Source organism: Saccopteryx leptura, chromosome 2 (genome assembly GCF_036850995.1).
Source record: "Saccopteryx leptura isolate mSacLep1 chromosome 2, mSacLep1_pri_phased_curated, whole genome shotgun sequence".
In the NCBI taxonomy this organism is placed as follows: domain Eukaryota; kingdom Metazoa; phylum Chordata; class Mammalia; order Chiroptera; family Emballonuridae; genus Saccopteryx; species Saccopteryx leptura.
In genome coordinates this window covers 10,668,173-10,685,744 of record NC_089504.1, presented here as the reverse complement: position 1 = coordinate 10,685,744, position 17,572 = coordinate 10,668,173, and the positions used below count along the sequence as shown (strand labels likewise).

The 17,572-nt window shown below is 52.5% G+C and overlaps 1 protein-coding gene across 1 annotated transcript in view; it reads left to right on the top strand.

The window, feature by feature from the left end:
- Nucleotides 1-17,572, top strand: part of OLFML2A (olfactomedin like 2A) — a 30,759-nt gene that overhangs the window by 1,223 nt on the left and 11,964 nt on the right. The window contains exons 2-3 of the mRNA XM_066367182.1: nucleotides 8,799-9,062; nucleotides 15,093-15,200. Of these exons, the coding sequence (XP_066223279.1) occupies nucleotides 8,799-9,062; nucleotides 15,093-15,200 (372 nt within the window). The remainder of the gene's footprint in view (nucleotides 1-8,798; nucleotides 9,063-15,092; nucleotides 15,201-17,572) is intronic.

The window sequence follows — 17,572 nt, the reverse complement described above, 5'->3', positions numbered from 1 at the left end:
CCAGCCTCTTCCCTGGGTAGAAGGTGAGGCTGCCCTGTCTACGGGCAGGTGAAGGTCAGAGGCCGCTCGCCACACAGTACGGATATGAGCAGTGGGCATTGGCAGACCCTCAACCTGAAGATTCAGCTCAGAGCATGAAAACAAATGGGCTGCAGTCCTGACCATGTGCTACAAAGATAAGAAGGGAATGGGTATCATTCCCATTTTACAGGTGGGGAAACGAGGCTGTATAGAGAGGCAGCTGGCTTGTGAATTAAAAAACAACAAAACAAAACAACGAGGTTCTGATACTTTGTTGTTGTTTAGCTGTGTGACCTTGGGCAAGTCCCTGCCTGTCTCTGGGCTTCAGTTTTCCCATCTGAAAAACAGTGTCTCCCCAACTTCCTTTCCATATAGGGCCTTCTAGGATCCCCTGACCTGGCTCAGGTACTGGAAGGAGTGAGCAATGCCCCCCCCCCAGATAACCTGATCAGTGCTTTGTCCCTCTCCTCTCTCTGGCTGGGAGGAATATTTGGTCTTGGGCATCCTCTGGCCAATGCAGAGGGCTGTAGAGCTTGTGAGGGAGGGCTAGCATTCAAAACAAAGCAAAGACAAAGAAAACCCAACACCCTGTTTATGTAGTGAGTCAGCCAAACACTTGCTAGGTTGGGGGTGTGTGTGTGTGTTTAGTTGTCCCAGGGCAAGCTGGGGCTGGTGGGGTGGGGAGGGACATCCTAGAGGCTGGAGGCTGGAGCAGCTGGGGACTCAGCACAGCCCTCCCCCGGACGCCTCCCATCCCACACCGCTTCAGCCAGCTGGGAAAAATAAAAATCAAGCGATGGGTGAATTTACTTCACATTCCTCAGCACAGCCAGACTCCTGCTGGCTCTGTGGAGAGAGCTGTTTTCATTATCACCCTCTCCCTCCCGCGTAACAGTCCTTCCTCTCCAAGCCTGTCCTAGTTTCCCAGGTTGAGGGGGCCCTTGGGAGGACCAGCCTGGGACTTGAAATCTATCTAGGGCTCTAAAGGGTTAAGCTGACCCTTCCTCGGGGGCTTCCTGCTCCTAGGAGGTCCAGGTTCCTCTCCTGCCCACTACTTTCTGGGGGACAAGGGCAGCTTCAGCGCAGCTGACCACAGAACTCTGTGGTCTCTGCCAGCTCCTTGCTCAGTGTGTGTTAATTTCGTGTTTATGGCAAGGTCTCTCCTAAACAGGATCTGAGGTTTCCATGTAAGGAAGTCGTGCTTTGTCCAGCTTAGGAACGGGAGAGGGAGCTCACGGCTTCCCCGGCATTTCCCACGGCTGCCCTGCGTGGAGATTTGTTGGGATGGACAGACAGGTAACCACATGAAGGCCAGCCATGGCACCAGAGACCTCTGGGAACCTGCCTTTTTTTTTTTTTTTTTTTTTTTTTTTTTTTTTTTTTTTTGCTCTGCATCCTTGGAATGTGGCTAATCCTCTACTTCTACCTCAGTTTCTCTATCTGTGAAAGGGCTTCTGGCATCTCACTCCCTCCATGCATTCAGGTGCAGGCAGGGGGTCCTTTGGTCAGCCCCACCACTGATCAAGTCAGGGCCCAGGCCATGATTTGAGGGAAATGGGCCAGGGGAGCAGGAGGGGCTGGAGCCAGCAGGCAGTGGTGTCCTGGGCTGGATCAAATGTTCCAGGCCAGGCTGGTCCCGGGGGCTTAGGTGTTGCTGTGCCTCCGCTCCGGGAGTTTCCGCCTGTGGATGTAATTGGAAACAGGCTCCGGGGCAGGCCAGGATGCACAGTGATGGAGACCCACACACTCAGAATGTGCGGCCAGCCCCCACGGGGTCTCTCTGAAGCAAAGTCCTTCCCCAGCATTCCCATTGACTGGGGGACCCAGGACAAAGCCCTGAGAAACATCCTGTGTGCCAACCCCCATGCCCAGCACTTAGTCGGGATCTAACACAACCCTCCTGCCAACGCTCTGAGGCTTCAGGAGTTCCTCCCATCTGACAGATTTGAATACTGAGGGGCAGAAGAGTCTGGGTGGGGCTGCCCAAATATCCTGCACAGGGTTAGCTTGAGAAGTTTGTAGAATCCCGGGGTTCTAGGATTCTTGGCCTTTAGTGGGCACCCAGGTGGCAGTGCGCTCTAGGGGACAGAGCTCCCTGTCTGCAGGAGGACATGGAAGCTGGCCTTGAGAGTAGAGGGAAGACTCAACCTCAAGGTGTCAAAATTTGAACCTGTTCCATTTCCAGAACATTTCCTACTTCTAGCCAGATTTCTCCATCTTGCTTTAGAAAGATCTCAAGTGCACCCTCTCACCATCTCATTGTGAGATTTCCTTAAATACCCAGGGACCTTTTTAAACACAATTCGCCTGCACATGTGGGGGCTTTGGCGGTGTGTGCGGAGCGAGGCTGTGGGGAGAGAGGGGGCTGAGGAAGGGACCTTCCTGCTTGACAGCAACTCGAGCCCCCATGCCAAGGGCAGGGCGGGTTAGGCCCAGTGGGAGCCCCAGGCCTTATGCTTCCCTGTGGCTCAACCTAGGACCCCTTTCTCTGTCCCAGGTACTAGGCAGCCCTTTGCCTGCTGGCTACGGGTTTTGGAGTCCGGCTCTGCTGTGTGACCATAGGCACGCCCCTAGTCTTCTCTAATGCTTAGGTTTCTCCTCTCTGAGATGAGGTTGTGGTGAGAGCAAACAGAGGTGGAAGAGGATGTGCAGTGTGAGGGAGGGTTGTCGGCAGCAACTCTAGTAGAAAGTGCCACTTAGAGAGCAGTCACTCTGTACCAGGCTTGGTGCCAGGCGCTCTGCATGCAGGGACTCGGTTCAGCCTCAGGACAAGTTTACGAGTCAAGGACTGTTGTCCTCCCCATTTTACAGAGGAGAAAGCTGAGGCTCAGAGGGGTCAAGGCCCTGCAGGGAGGAGATGGGGGAGCTGGGATTTGAGTCTCGGCTGGGCTCCTCACCATGGAGCTCTGCCTTCTCCAATCAAGCACCAGGGGCAGGCCCTGCCTGGGCTCTTGGCAGCTGGGGAGGGAGCAGAGGCCCTCTTCAGACTCCTGGAGGGCTCAGGGCCTGGCTGCCCCCACCAGGACATAGCACCTCATCTGCAGAGGGAAGGAATGTAGCAGTCTGATGCGGAGGCTGCAAAGGCTGCTGCTGCAGGGCGGATGTTGGGCTGACGGGTGGCTCCCAAGGAGGAGGCCTCTCTGGCCTGGCCACACAGGACACACCCGCTGGGCTCTTAGCCCCACCTGGGGGTGTGGGTGTAATGGCTAGGGGCCCGGCAGAGCTGGAAGGCAGCCCAAGAGTTTCAAAGAGAAGGTACTAGCAGCAGTGATCTGAGGAATGAGTGTTCAGGACCCCAAGCCTGGCTGTTGGCGTTCACGGGCCCGGGAGATTGCCTGCAGTGCCCACAGTACACTTTGCCTACAGAGGGCCCAGGACAAAGCTTCCACCCATCGCTTCACCCTTCCGCCCCATCCTCATTCCCCAGCGGCCTGGAAGTCCGCCCACCCTGGGCTCTAATCCCCTGAACAAGTCATCTGATGGCTCTAGGGTTCAGTTTCCTCCTCTGTAGGACGGTGCTAAGAACACCTACCAATGCACCCACGTGCAGAAACAACGGCCAAACAATCCCCTTTCAGGATTACTGGTGCTCAAAGTAACGGCTACACTACCCAGACTTCATGTGTGCTCCTTACACTGGACTCAGCATGGTCCTAGGGTTCCATCACAGTTCTCACAAAGTCCTGTGCTGGGTAGGCACTAGTAGTACCTTCATTTTACAGATGAGGAAACCAAGGCACAGAGAGGTTAAGTCATCCACCCAAGAGCACACAGCTGTAGGTGGCCCCAGGCTGTGTTACCAACCACTGCCCACACTTCCCCAGCAGTCAGTGAGTTCACAGTACATGTCTCCTCCATGAACTCGACCTCCTCTATCTTACCCTCTGTCCACAAAGCAGGGGAGTAGCTTCTCATGATGCAGATTTGACACTGATTCCCCCTGATTAAAGCCCTTCCATGATGCCCCGGTGTTTTCAGAAAGAAACCAAGCCAAGTTTCAGGGCCGTCCATGCACCAGGCTCTGCCCCTGCAAGCTGTACCTCCTTCCACTCCAGCTCACTGCAAGCACCAGCCAGAGTGAACCCCCTGCAGACCCCCAAGATGCCAGGCTTGTCTTGACCTATTTGATTTGCTTTCCCTGGAGTGCCTTTCTCCTCCTTAAAGGTGTCCCCAAGGGGTGCCCTCCTCCGAGCAGTCTTCATGGCTATCTCTGTGCTCAGAGCTCACTATGCCAGCTTCTCGCTCGATCTATTCTGTACCTCCAGCTATCACCCAGGGCCTGGCAGAGGCTCAAACAGGTGTCCGAGGGCTCAAAGAAGACATGGAGTGCCTACGACCTTTCCCAGAGGGCCCTGAGACACTCGTGGGTGCCGGGCTTGGCAGCAAGCCCAGAACTCAGTTGGGGCTTGGTGACTTCAGTGAGAGCTGAGTAGCCATGACACCTGGGGTGTTTGTTAATTGAGCCATGAATAGCTGTGTCCCAAGAACCTGGAGCTCAGGGTGGTCTGGCTGAGCCAGGTAGGGGCATGGTGTTTGGGGCTTACAGAGCCCAGCTCGTGTGTCAGGGCAAAGCAGGCTGGAGCTGGTGACTGAGCCTGCCACCTGCCACTAATCTCACTGAGCTGACTCCTACAGGCACAGAGCCCTGCTGACCCCAGTGACCACAGCTAGACATTTGGGTGTGTGGAATCCCAGGGTAGGACTGAAGGAAAAGTGAGGAGGGGAGGGAAAACCATTAAATGGAGGTCATGCTATTTCATTTGATCCTCACTACAAGAAGGCTGGGTATGGAGAGTCATCATTTTACTAATGAGGGAATGAGGCTCAGAGAGGCTGTGTAACCAGTTTAAGGTCACACAGAGTGTGTGGGAACATATCTATAGGAGAAGCAGCATAGACCAGTGATTTCAACCTGGAGTCTGGTCTGCAGCTAGATCTTCCCAAAGGTGTGTGACCTTGGACATGTGACTTCACCTCTCTGAACCTCTATTTCTTTAGCTGTATTGATAAAGGCTTACTCCCTGGCCTGGTTGCTCAGTTTGTTAGAGCAACACACCAAGTTTGAGGGTTTGATTCCCCAGTCAGGGCACATAGAAGAATCAACCGATGAATGCATGAATAAGTGGAACAACATGTTGATGTCTCTCTCTCTTAACACCAATAAATAACATTTTTTAATAATTTTTTTATTGATTGATTTTAGAGAAACAGAGAGAGGAGGGGAGAGAGAGAAAAAAGGAGAGGAAACCATTCATTTGTTCTTCTACTTAGTTGTACATTCACTGGTTGCTTCCCGTGTGTGTCCTGACCAGGGATCCAACCCGCAGCCTTGGTGTTTCGGGACAACTCTCTAACCTACTGAGCTAACCAGCCAGAGCAATAAATTTTTTAAAATGTTATAAAAATAAAAATAAATAAAGGCTAGCCCTAGCCAGATAGCTCGGTTGGTGAGAGCATTGTCCTGAAGCACAGAGGTTGCCGGTTCAATCCCTGGTCAGGGCACACACAGAAACTGATCTATGTTCCTGTCTGTCGCCCTCTCCATTCCTCTCCCTCTAAAATCAACCAATAAAAAATTTTTAAATAAATAAAGGCTCACACTTAAGACACACTCGCGATGTGCTAGGCTCTGTTCTTTATCTATATCAACTGATTGAATCTTCACAACTACCCCACAAGACAGGAGCCCATTTTACAAATAGGGAAACAGAGGCCCAGAAAGGCTGAGGTGCCCACAGGCTCACAGTTACTAACCAGGCTCCAGACACCATTCTCTTAGCCCTGTGCTCTTGCATGTAAGCAAAATGCAGGCCCATTTATCCAACAGATATTTACAGGGCTTCCACTACAGGCCAGGCAGGCAGTGCTCGGGGGATATACAGGGGAACTAGACAATGTCCCTGCCTCCCATAGTGCCTTCAGTAGAGTGGGGGAGGCCAAAAAAAAAAAAAAGCAAACACAGATATAATATTCCAGATGGTAATAGGTACAATAAAGAAAAAGCCAAAGATGGCCCTGGCCGGTTGGCTCAGTGGTAGAGCGTCGGCCTGGGTGCAGAAGTCCCAGGTTTGATTCCCGGCCAGGGCACACAGGAGAGGCACCCATCTCCTTCTCCACCCCTACCCCTCTCCTTCCTCTCTGTCTCTCTCTTCCCCTCCCACAGCCAAGGCTCCATTGGAGCAAAGATGGCCCGGGCGCTGGGGATGGCTTCATGGCTTCTGCCTCAGGTACTAGAGTGGCTCTGGTCGCAACAGAGCGACACCCCAGATGGGCAGAGCATCGCCCTCTGGTGGGTGACCCGGGTGGATCCCGGTTGGGTGCATGCGGGAGTCTGTCTGACTGCCTCCCCGCTTCCAACTTCAGAAAAATACAAAAAAAAAAAAAAGAAAGAAAGAAAAAGCCAGAGGTCCTGGCCAGTTGGCTCAGTGGTAGAGCGTCAGCCTGGTGTGTGGAAGTCCCAGGTTCGATTCCTGGCCAGGGCACACAGGAAATGCATCCACTGCTTCTCCCCCACCCCTCTCTCCTTTCTCTCTATCTCTCTTTTGCCCTCCTGCAGCCAAGGCTCCATTGGAGGGAATTTGGCCCCGGGTGCTGAGGATGGCTCCATGGACTCTACCTCAGGCGCTAGAATGGCTCCAGTTACAACGGAGCAACGCCCCAGATGGGTAGAGCATCGCCCCCTAGTGGGCTTGCTGGGTGGATCTGGTCGGGCGCATGTGGGAATCTGTCTCTCTGCTTCTCCGCTTCTCACTTTAGAAAAATACAAAAAAGAAAAAAAAAAAGAAAAAAGCCAAAGGGGGGGACATTAAATAAAGGGACAGAGAAGGGTTAAATGGGTGGTCAGAGAAGGCTTCTTGGAGGAGGTGATGTATAAGTGATTTGAGGAAATGAGCAAGGAAATATAAGAGGGATAAAGGTTTCAGGATGAGGGCACCACATCTGCAAAGGCCGTGAGGCTGCAGTGGGAGAAGGAAAGAGTTGTAAAGGAGAGGTTGAAAGATGGGTATCAGGTCACATAGGCCTTGAGGTCATGGTAAGGACTATGGAGGTAGTAACTATATCCTCCCACACATAGGTGTAATTAAAGGATGTGATGCACATGAAAACTAGGATGTAATAAGTGCCCAAAAGAAGGTCTCCACATTTTTTACTATTGTGGGTAAAATACACATAACAAAATTTACTGTTTTGACCACTTTTTTCTTTTCTGTTCTTTTTTTTTTTAATTTATTTTTTGACTTTTCTTTTAGAGAGAGGGGTGGCAGACAGAGACAGAGAAAGAGAGAGAAGGGGGGAGAGGAGTGGGAAATGGGTATGTGCCTAGGCTGGGTAAGCCCAGGCTTTCGAACTGGCAACCTCAGCATTCCAGGTTGATACTTTATCCACTGTGCCATCACTGGTCAGGCTTTGTTCTTTTTTTTTTAAGTGAGAAGAGGGGAGATAGAAAGACAGACTCTTGCATGCGCCCCGACCAGGATCCACCCAGCAACCCCCATCTGGGGCCAATGCTCGAATAAATTGAGCTATTTTCAGTGCCTGGGGCTGACATGCTGGGACCCACTGAGCCATCCTCAATGCCCAGGCTGTTGCTTGGACCAACTGAACCACTGGCTGTGGGAGGGGAAGAGAGAGAGAAGGAAAGAGAAGCAGATGCTCGCTTCTCACGTGTGCCCTGACCGGGGATTCAACCCAGGATGTCTGCATGCCACACTGAGACTCCATCCACTGAGCCAACTGGCCAGGGCCATTTTGACCACTTTAAAGTATACAATTCAGTGGTACTTAGAACGTTTACAGTGTTTTGCAACCACCACCACCGTTTACTTCCAGAACATTTTCTTCACTCAGAAAGGACACTCTGTACCCATTAAGCAGTCACCCCCATTTCCTCCTCCTCCTAAGTCCTGGCAACCATTAATCTGCTTTCTGTCTATGGATTTGCCTATTCTGGATATTAATATAAATGGAATCGTACAATATATAGCCTTTTGTGTCTGACTTCTTTCATTTTAGCATCATGTTTTCATTCATGTTGTAGCATGCATCCATATTTTATTCCACTTGGTGGCTGAATAATATTCCATTGGATGGATGTACCACATTTTGAACTAATTTTTTTTTTAATTTTATTTATTCATTTTAGAGAGGAGAGAGAGAAAGGGAGAGAGAGAGACAGAGAGAGAAGAGAGAGAGACAGAGAGAGAAGGTGGGGAGGAGCTGGAAGCATCAACTCCCATATGTGCCTTGACCAGGCAAGCCCAGGGTTTCGAACTGGCGACCTCAGCATTTCCAGGTCAACGCCCCATCCACAGCACCACCACAGGTCAGGCAGATTTACCACATTTTGTTTATCTATTCATCAGTTGATGATTGTTTATCTATTCATCAGTTTAGATTGTTTCCACCTTGTGGCTATTGTGAATCATGCCGCTGTGAGCATGCATGCACAAGTCTTTGTTTGAATACCTGTCTTCATTTCTTTGGGTTATATACCTAGAAGTAGAATTAAGGGGTCATGTGGTAATTCTATGTTTCACTTATTGAGGAACAAATTGTTTTCCACAGCGGCTGTTAAGATTTAATTAGTATTATTTTAATGCCTCTATTTCCTTCTAAGGGCTGCTAGCTTCTCAGCGACCTCTAACCACCTTCACAAAGGAGGGGTGGGGGAGGAAGGACTTGATTCTGCTTCCCCTCCTCTCCTCTTCTCCCCGTCAGGCAGCCTCTCTCTCCTGGTCTGTGAACAAGCCTTTGGCTCACCTGAGCCCCTTTTGCAGGTGTTTGGCGACGTGGACCAGGTGCGGATGACCTCGGAGGGCTCCGACTGCCGCTGCAAGTGCATCATGCGGCCACTGAGCAAGGACGCATGCAGCCGGGTGCGCAGTGGGAGGGCGCGAGTGGAGGACTTCTACACTGTGGAGACTGTGAGCTCTGGGACCGACTGCCGCTGCTCCTGCACCGCGCCGCCCTCCTCGCTCAACCCCTGCGAGAACGAGTGGAAGATGGAGAAACTCAAGAAGCAGGCACCCGAGCTCCTCAAGGTAGACTTTCTGGCTGATGGGGGGGGGGGGGGGATGTTGGAGAACACCTCCTGCATGAGAACCTAGCATGGGCTGGCGCCAGGATGTACTGCTAGCGGGAAGTCCACAGCGCTGAGGCAGGTGCTGTTTTCCCGTTTCACAGACCAGGAGAGAGAGGCTGCCTGAAGGGAAGCCACTTCTTGCCCAGACCACTGGGCCAGTAAGCGATGGAGGCAGCATTCTTTGGCCCCCTAACCTGAATATATTATATAGCCCCTTACCATTTCATCCTGTATCCTACCCAAACCAGTTCACTTGTTGGCACCTCTATGTTATATTTTAAATTTTGTGACATTTTATTGTTTTTAATTAGTAATAATATTTCTCATATTTAAGTACCACCTGCATGCCAGATGTCATGCTAAAACTCTTATTACAAATGATTCCTCCAGATTCTTAAGTCATTCTGTGAAATACGGGATCTTTGTCCTCACTTTATAAGCGAGAAAAGAAAACTGAGGTTTGGAGAGGTTAGGTCACTGGCCCAAGCTCTCCCATGATGACAAAGTCAATAGCATACTTGATGTGAGTTTTTCACACCGTCTCCTCCCCGTGCCGTAGGTAGATTAGAAAGAAGCACCAGCTCTGGGGGACATAGCACAGCCCATGCCAGGACCCACCACCCTGGCTTAGACGGGCGTGTGCAGGCGAGCGTCCGGCAGCCAGCCAGAGACCTTTGTGCCACCTGTACTATGCTCTACGCAGTGCTTGGTGGGGCTGCGATTTGAACCCAGGTCTGGCTGTGTCCAAAGAATGTGTTCTAAACCACAATGCTCTCTTCTCTTCCTTTTTGCTATGGACTAGAAAATTTGGTGCTTTTGAGAGTATCTTTTTCTTTTATAATTCCTTCCAAACACATGCTTTTGAGAGTATCTTTTTCTTTTATAATTCCTTCCAAACACATGGGTGTCAAGAATTGGGAAGTTGACTAAGTTGTTACCCTACTTGTAAGCTAACAAGTTAGCCTGCCCGTTTCTCGGGTGCTGGCCAAAGACACAGACCTCCCGGGTTGGAGACAAAGGACTTGATTACTCAGAGCAGCCGGAGTTTCTCCAGTTTCTTGTCCTGCTTCTCCCACTCCAGTCCCTACAGGGTGAGGCAGTGAAGGCCAGAGAACACCTGCACCACAGCGGGGTATTTTTCAAAAGAGGTATTCCAACATAGAGAATCTAAATCTTTTATAATGGGCACTGAATGTGCCTGCCCCACCCCAGAAAGAAGCGATATCTCTGTGTTCCAAGGCTGTTCGCTGTACAGTGAGATGGCCTGGAACAGAGTCAGTCAGTGCATAGAAGCAAGAGACCCATGAAAAATTACCTCCCAACATTTGGCCAAAAACATTGTGTTTAAATTTAACTTTAGTTTTATTTTGGTAACAACTGAATGGATACCAAAATTCTCGAAGTTGGGGGATGGTGTTGAATTTTAGACTAAGTGGCCTCTCAACAATTTGGCGGCCCTTGGGGCCTCACCAGGACCCTGCAGACTCTAGGCACTGAGGCTGTAAACCAGTCTTCAGGTACAGGGACAAACCCCGCTTCTGCTCAGGACTACTTACCAATAGCTAAATAACTTCTCAAACTACCGGACATGAATATACTCAAATTCTTTTCATAAAAGCTGGCTAATTTAGTCCTCACTTCAGTCCTTTGTAGAGGGAACTTATGGTCCGGCTTCGCTTGTGGAAGAATCTGAGGCCCCACGGGGGATGGTGACTTGTTTACAACCACACAGCAAGAAATTGGCAGCCTTAGGATTGGAAGTAGGAATTCTCTGCTGTGTCCCGTTGCCCGTGGGAGGGATCCCTAGGCAATTATCTTAGAAGCCCATTGTTCCTTAGGCCTTTTTGGTACACAGCAGCCATGGGGGTTTCATTCAGCCTTATAAGATTGGCGTGGGGTGGTGGCAGAATTGACAGCAGGTGGGGCTGTAGGGGGAAGAGATGTTCTGCCTCATTGACACCCTGGGGACAGAGGCGAGAGGAGAAGGGGCCAGGGGAAGAATGACCCAGGGCTGAGGCCTCTCCCATTTGGCTTAGCTCTCAGGAGGCTCTCTGTAGGCAGCCCCCGGGGAGAGGAGGTTAGAGGAAGCCCGTGGGGGAGAGGAAGGGGGCACACCTGCCTTACACCCGCCCCTTGTCTCTACCCCATCCCTTCTCAATCTAAGAAGTCCAGCTAAGATTTGGCCTTAGCCCTGGCCGGTTGGCTCAGCGGTAGAGCGTCGGCCTAGCGTGCGGAGGACCCGGGTTCGATTCCCGGCCAGGGCACACAGGAGAAGCGCCCATTTGCTTCTCCACCCCTCTGCCACGCTTTCCTCTCTGTCTCTCTCTTCCCCTCCCACAGCCAAGGCTCCATTGGAGCAAAGATGGCCCGGGCGCTGGGGATGGCTCTGTGGCCTCTTCCTCAGGCGCTAGAGTGGCTCTGGTCGCAATATGGCGACGCCCAGGATGGGCAGAGCATCGCCCCCTGGTGGGCAGAGCGTCGCCCCCTGGTGGGCGTGCCGGGTGGATCCCGGTCGAGCGCATGCGGGAGTCTGTCTGACTGTCTCTCCCTGTTTCCAGCTTCAGAAAAAATGAAAAAAAAAAAAAAAAAAAAAAAAGATTTGGCCTTAGTTGCTTGATTCTGAGAAGGAGTGAGGGTTTTCCAGATCCCCTTTCTGGGGGAGGTAGGCTTCAGGGGCATAGCTCTCACCTTTTCACTCCCTTCCCATGACCATAAACCAGACATGGCCTCACCCTTAAGAATCGCCAGTCTTGGCCCTGGCTGGTTGGCTCAGTGGTAGAGCATCGGCCTGGCATGCAGGAGTCCCTGGTTCGATTCCCGGCCAGGGCACACAGGAGAGACGCCCATCTGCTTCTCCACCCCTACCACTCTCCTTCCTCTCTGTCTCTCTCTTCCCCTCCCGCAGCCAAGGCTCCACTGGAGCAAAGTTTGCCCGGGCACTGAGGATGGCTCTGTGGCCTCTGCTTCAGGTGCTAGAATGGTTCTGATTGTGGCAGAGCAACGCCCTAGATGGGCAGAGCATCACCCCCTGGTGGGTGTGCCGGGTGGATCCAGGTTGGACACATGCGGGAGTCTGTCTGACTGCCTCCCCATTTCCAGCTTCGGAAAAATACACACAAAAAAAGAATCCCCACACTTGTGGGGACACAGCTCCTGACTCCCAAAATGTCAATGTGATTGATGCTGGGTCAGGGGATGTCCCAGGAGCTGTGGGAACCACGAGTAGGATGTGGCATCAGAACTGGGCTTTGAGGGATGTGTAGGAGTCCCTCGGGCAGAGCAGAAATGAGGGCATTCTGGGGGAGAGCAAATGGAGTGTGTGTGGCACAGGATGCCTCCAAGCCCTCCCTTCACCCAAGCCCCACAAGCCACCTAGCCCGGTGCTTCTCAGACTATCGCTGGGGAAAGACCAGTTGTTTTAAAAAATCCGTCAAGAACATCTGCCTGACCAGGCAGTGGCGCAGTAACTAGAACATTGACCTGGGCTGCTGGGGACCCAGTTAGAAACCCCAAGGTCACCAGTTTGAGCATGGGGTTGCTGGCTTGAGCGTGGGATCATTGAAATGATCCCATGGTAGCTGGCTTGAGCCCAAAGGTCACTGGCTTGAAGCCCAAGGTCACTGGGCTCGCTCTCTCTCCCCTTCACAGAAAAGAAAAAAAGAAAAGAAATTTAAAAATCTGTCAAGACCAATACTTTTTAAAAATACGCTAAGAATGAATTCTTAGAAAAATGAAATGAATACAGACATGTATAAGTCTAATTATTAAGAATCAACAGAAATAAAATTGCTCAGTCAAATGGCTACAAAATCGTATAAAAGCCTCTCTCCCTCTTTGTAATTATTTTATCACAGACTAACCAGGAGGGTTCAGACGTCACTGGTCCGCAGACCACACTCCCAGGAGCACAGCTTGAATACACCCCGCTGCTGCCCACTGCCAGCCCTTTTCATGAGCTGCTTCTGTAGCCTGGAATGCTCTTCTCCTGCCATTTCTGCTTTCTCAGAGCTCAGCTCATACAAAACCCCTGCCCTGGCAGACTTTACTAACCCATACCTGCTCCCAGACAAGGTCACGCCTCGTCATGAGTGACCTGGGCCCTGTGTGTCACCGTCTGCATGCCCGGCCCGGGCACCTCTCTTACTCTCTGTACTCCTTGCCACCTGGGAGTGCCATGAAGCCTTGTGTCTTGCTCATCACCGTCCTTCGTGCCTGGCCCAGAGTAAACATTTGCTGAAGCTGAAGAGGGTAGCAGGGGCAGATCAAGGAGGGCACAAATGCCAGGCTCGGGAGATGACAAGCTGCACATTGGCAGTGGGGAGCCATAGGAGGTTATCCAGCCAGAGAGAGCCCCTTCGTCAGAGCTGAGCTTTGGGAAGCCGGTTTTGGTGGCCGTGAGGTCGGCAGAATGAAGCTGGAAGGTTTCCATTCAGCCCCCAGCCAGCAGTCGTTACGGCTGATACTCACGGAGCCCTTACTGTGTGCTCCCTCTGTGCGGAGCCCTGTCCAGACATTACTGCTCCTCACAATCCTATCGCCCCATTCCACAGAGAAGGAACTGAGGCACAGAAGGATCCAGGTGTGTGGTTCTCAAAGTGTGCTCCACAGAGCCTTACGGGGTACCGTGCAGCCTCAAGGCCTGAGCAGGGCTGTGGGGGAGCAGAGAAGACTCAAAGCCTCACCCCTGCTCCCACCAGAGCCCTGCCCCCTTTCTGTGTGAGAGATCCAAGTCCACTCAGAGCAAAGCTCTCTGACTTAAAGCAGCCTGAACACCCCTGGGAGAGTGGGAGTCAGACTGGCTTGGAAACGGCGGGCCAGAGCCAGATGGGAGTGGCGGCCTGCTTGGGCCCTGGGAGGAGCCGCAGGGCTGGGAGTGGACCGTGCTGTAGGGTGGGCTGGAGGAGCTGCCCTGCTCGCAGAGCCAGGGGAAACTGATTTCTCAACAAGCCCCTGGGCCAAGGTGTCCCCGACACTCTTGCTGGCATGCTAGCCATCTGGAGGGGAGATGTCATTTCCTGATGGGGTGTGACAGAGAGGGGAAAGAGAGGGACAGCTATGGGAAGAGCCCTGGGCTGGGCAAAGGAAAGCCAGCACCTGCCACTGACCGGTTGTGAAAGCCCCCCCCCCATCTTTCTTGACCTTAGTTTCCCCATCTGAACACAAAACAGGAGCAGCAAAGCATGATGGGAAAGAGTTTGGGATTTTACCAAGCTTGGTTCTGCTCCTGGCTCCCCATGGAGCACCTGGGTGGCCTTGGGCAGGTCCCTTCACCTCTCTAAGGGCAGCTTCCCAATCTAATCAACGAAGATAAAAGGTGTCCAAACCCTGTCTCTGGTTGGGTCTCTGGACGCAGACCCTGTGGTTAGTGATCCATGCGCAGGTGATTTATTATGGAGGTGCTCTTAGGGGAAACTGCTGTCACAGTGGGAGACATGGGGTTCCGGAAGGGGAGGAAGCCCAGCAGGGCTGTGGTTTCAGGCCAGGGACCAGCCTGCGCCCCAGGGGACACTGGAGCATGAATGACAGCTCAGTTATCCCACTGGGGTTAGGGAGCTGGCTCTTCGATGCCACTAGTCAGACATTACCTAAGGGCTGCCCCCTGAGGACTAACGCTCCCAGGCACTTTGGGGACAAAGTGGTTCTTTGAAGAAAGTCACAGATGCAGACCGGTACAGGGAGGCACATGCAAGCCAGGCACGGGCACAGGAAACAGTAGGATCGCAGGGGGTATGGCTAGAGCCTGCCGCTACACACCTCGTGGGCTGTTGTGAGTGCCTGCCTTGTGGTAAGTGCTCAAAAGAAAAGTGTTGCTTTCCTTGTGGTTACTAGCAGGCTAGGTCTCATGGGTGCTAAGGGCCCGAGCGGGCCATTCTGAAACTCTGGGACTCTGAGGTGCTGTGCTGGGGGCAGGGGGGAGGATACTCCTTGGCACCCTTTGTGCCGGGCCCTGTGTCCTGCCCTTACCCTCACCTTCCCCTTCCCTGGGCAGCTGCAGTCCATGGTGGACCTCCTGGAGGGTGCCTTGTACAGCATGGACCTGATGAGAGTGCACGCCTACGTCCACCAGGTGGCCTCCCAGATGGACACACTGGAGCAGGTAAGGGCGGGGCTCTGACCTGGTAAGACGCCAGGCTGCTGCAGTGCTGGGGGCAAGCGCAGCGTCAGGAGGGACCTGGGCAATGCTCTCTTGACCCTGGTGGTTGTCGAAAGCTGGACTGCAGGCCCTGGCCAGCTGGCTCAGTAGATCAAGTGTCATCCCGGTGTGCCAAGGTCACAGGTTTGATCCCTGGTCAGGGCACATCTGAGAAACAACCAACAAGTGCACAACGAAATGGAACAACTAAGCGAAACAACAAGTTGATGCTTCTCTCTCTCTCCCCCTTCCCCGCCCCTCTTCCTTTCTCTCTTAAACCAATGGAAAACTTTTAAAAAAAGAAAACGGAAAAGAAAGCGTGACTCCAGCAAAGAGCTGGGAGAGAAAGACATAGGCCACAGGGTCCAGACTGCGGAGAGGAGGTCTGATGGGCTCAAGGGCCTGCAGGAAGCCGGAAGGCTGGGTGGAGGAACTGAGGCACCTGGGGGTTGTAGAGGAGGGGTGTGGAGGGGGCTGGAACTCGCAGTTACCCTTAGTTCACCAAGACAAGGCCCCACACATTGCACTCCGGGGTCGCCATTCACGTAAGTCCCACGCGAGTGCTGCCTCCCTGAGTTGGTGCATCGTCCTGGTGCAGGACTGGCTCAACCCACCAGGGGGCCAGGCTCCTCCTGATCAGAGAACCTGTGCTGGAGGGCTGGGCAGGCAGCTAGGACTGCCCCCGGGGACAGGGACAGAGTCGGGGACTTGGGGTTCCAGGCCACGGGTTTGAGGTTCGCATCTCTGCTGTCACAGCCTGGCCTCTGCCTGTTTCCTGCCTCCGGCCTCTGCTGGGAGCCTGGGGACATGCAGCTGCCAGGAGGGGGCGTGGGGGCTTCCTTTCCCAGCTTCCTTTCCAGAGGGAGGGGGCACCTGGGCATCCTGTGCCCCAGGGTGGGAGATTAACCCCTTACCAACCCCAAAGGTGGGGTCACAGTGGCTTTAATTACTCAAAAAGTGTTTGGTGCCAGGCCCCTGCCAGTATGGGAGAAAGGTAATAATGATTAAATTCCTACTACGCGCAGTGTTTCTTGTGCACCCAGTACGTGCCAGACTGGCCTGTTGTCAGCTCTACAGTTATCCTTCGACCGTTCTGCTTGTAATCTTAGGAAGCGTTAACTCACTTCACATGACTATGAGCCAGACAGTCCGGAGGGTACGTCTGCTGGGCCCAGAACAAATCAGAAACAGTTTCCACAGCCACAAGGAAAAATGACTTTTAATTAGCTTCTGTTTGGCATTATCTGTGCTTTGCTTCTGTTCACTAAGTGGTCAGTCCGTGAAGAAAAGCCTCCGCTAACGTGGGAGGAAGTGGAGACAGGCTCCCTGGGGAGGAGCTCGCTCCCTCTAGCCCTTTCCCTCAAAAGCAGGTTCCGCTTTGCTCCCAGGGGACAACGGGCAATATCTGGAGACATTTTGGTTGTCACGGTTTGGGAGATTTGGGTGGTGGGTGTTGTTGGCTTGTAGTTGGGGAGGTGCCAGGCGTGCTGCTGAACATCCCACAGTGCCCAGGACCGCCCCCCCAGAGCACAGCTGCCTGGCAAACTCTAGTGGTGCCGAGGTTGACAAAATCGTCTCCTGCAGTTTGACTACTGTCTTCCCTGTGATCCAGTTTAGAATCTACTCTCCTGTTCCTTAGCGCTTCTGACTGTCACCCTGATAGTTGTTATTTTGGTAAAGATCCTCACTTAACAGGTAAGGAAACTGAAGCTCAGAGAGGTAAAGTCACTAGCTCAAGGCTACTCAGCCAGGAAGTGGAGAGCAAGGCTTTGAACCTGGCTCTGTTCGACTCCTGCCTGCTGCTACTTGGTCCCTGAATCTGCTCACACCCAGGACTGACTAGCATAAATCACTTTTTTCCCCTGTGACAGAGACAGAGAGGGGGACAGTAAGGGACAGACAGGAGAGAGATGAGAAGCATCAATTCTTTGTTGCAGTCCCTTGTTCATTGATTGCTTTCTCATATGTGCCTTGACCGGGGGGCTACAGTAAAGCGAGTGACCCCTTGCACAAGCCAGCAACTATGGGGTCATGTCTATGATCCCACGTGCAAGCCAGAGACCCTGTGCTCAAGCCGGATGAGCCCGTGCTCAAACTGTCGACCTCGGGGTTCGAACCTGGGTCCTCCGCATCCCAGTCCGATGCTCTATCCACTGTGCCACCACCTGGTCAGGCAGGAAAAAAACACTTTTATGATTATCTTCTCCTCTATAAAGATTCCTATCAGTGAAATCCTGAACTCCTAATACTGATGCTCCAGGGCTTCTTAGCAAAGAGGTGCTTCTTGCATCTGACTCTATAGTTTCTCCTGCTTCCCACTGAGAAGCAGACTCACA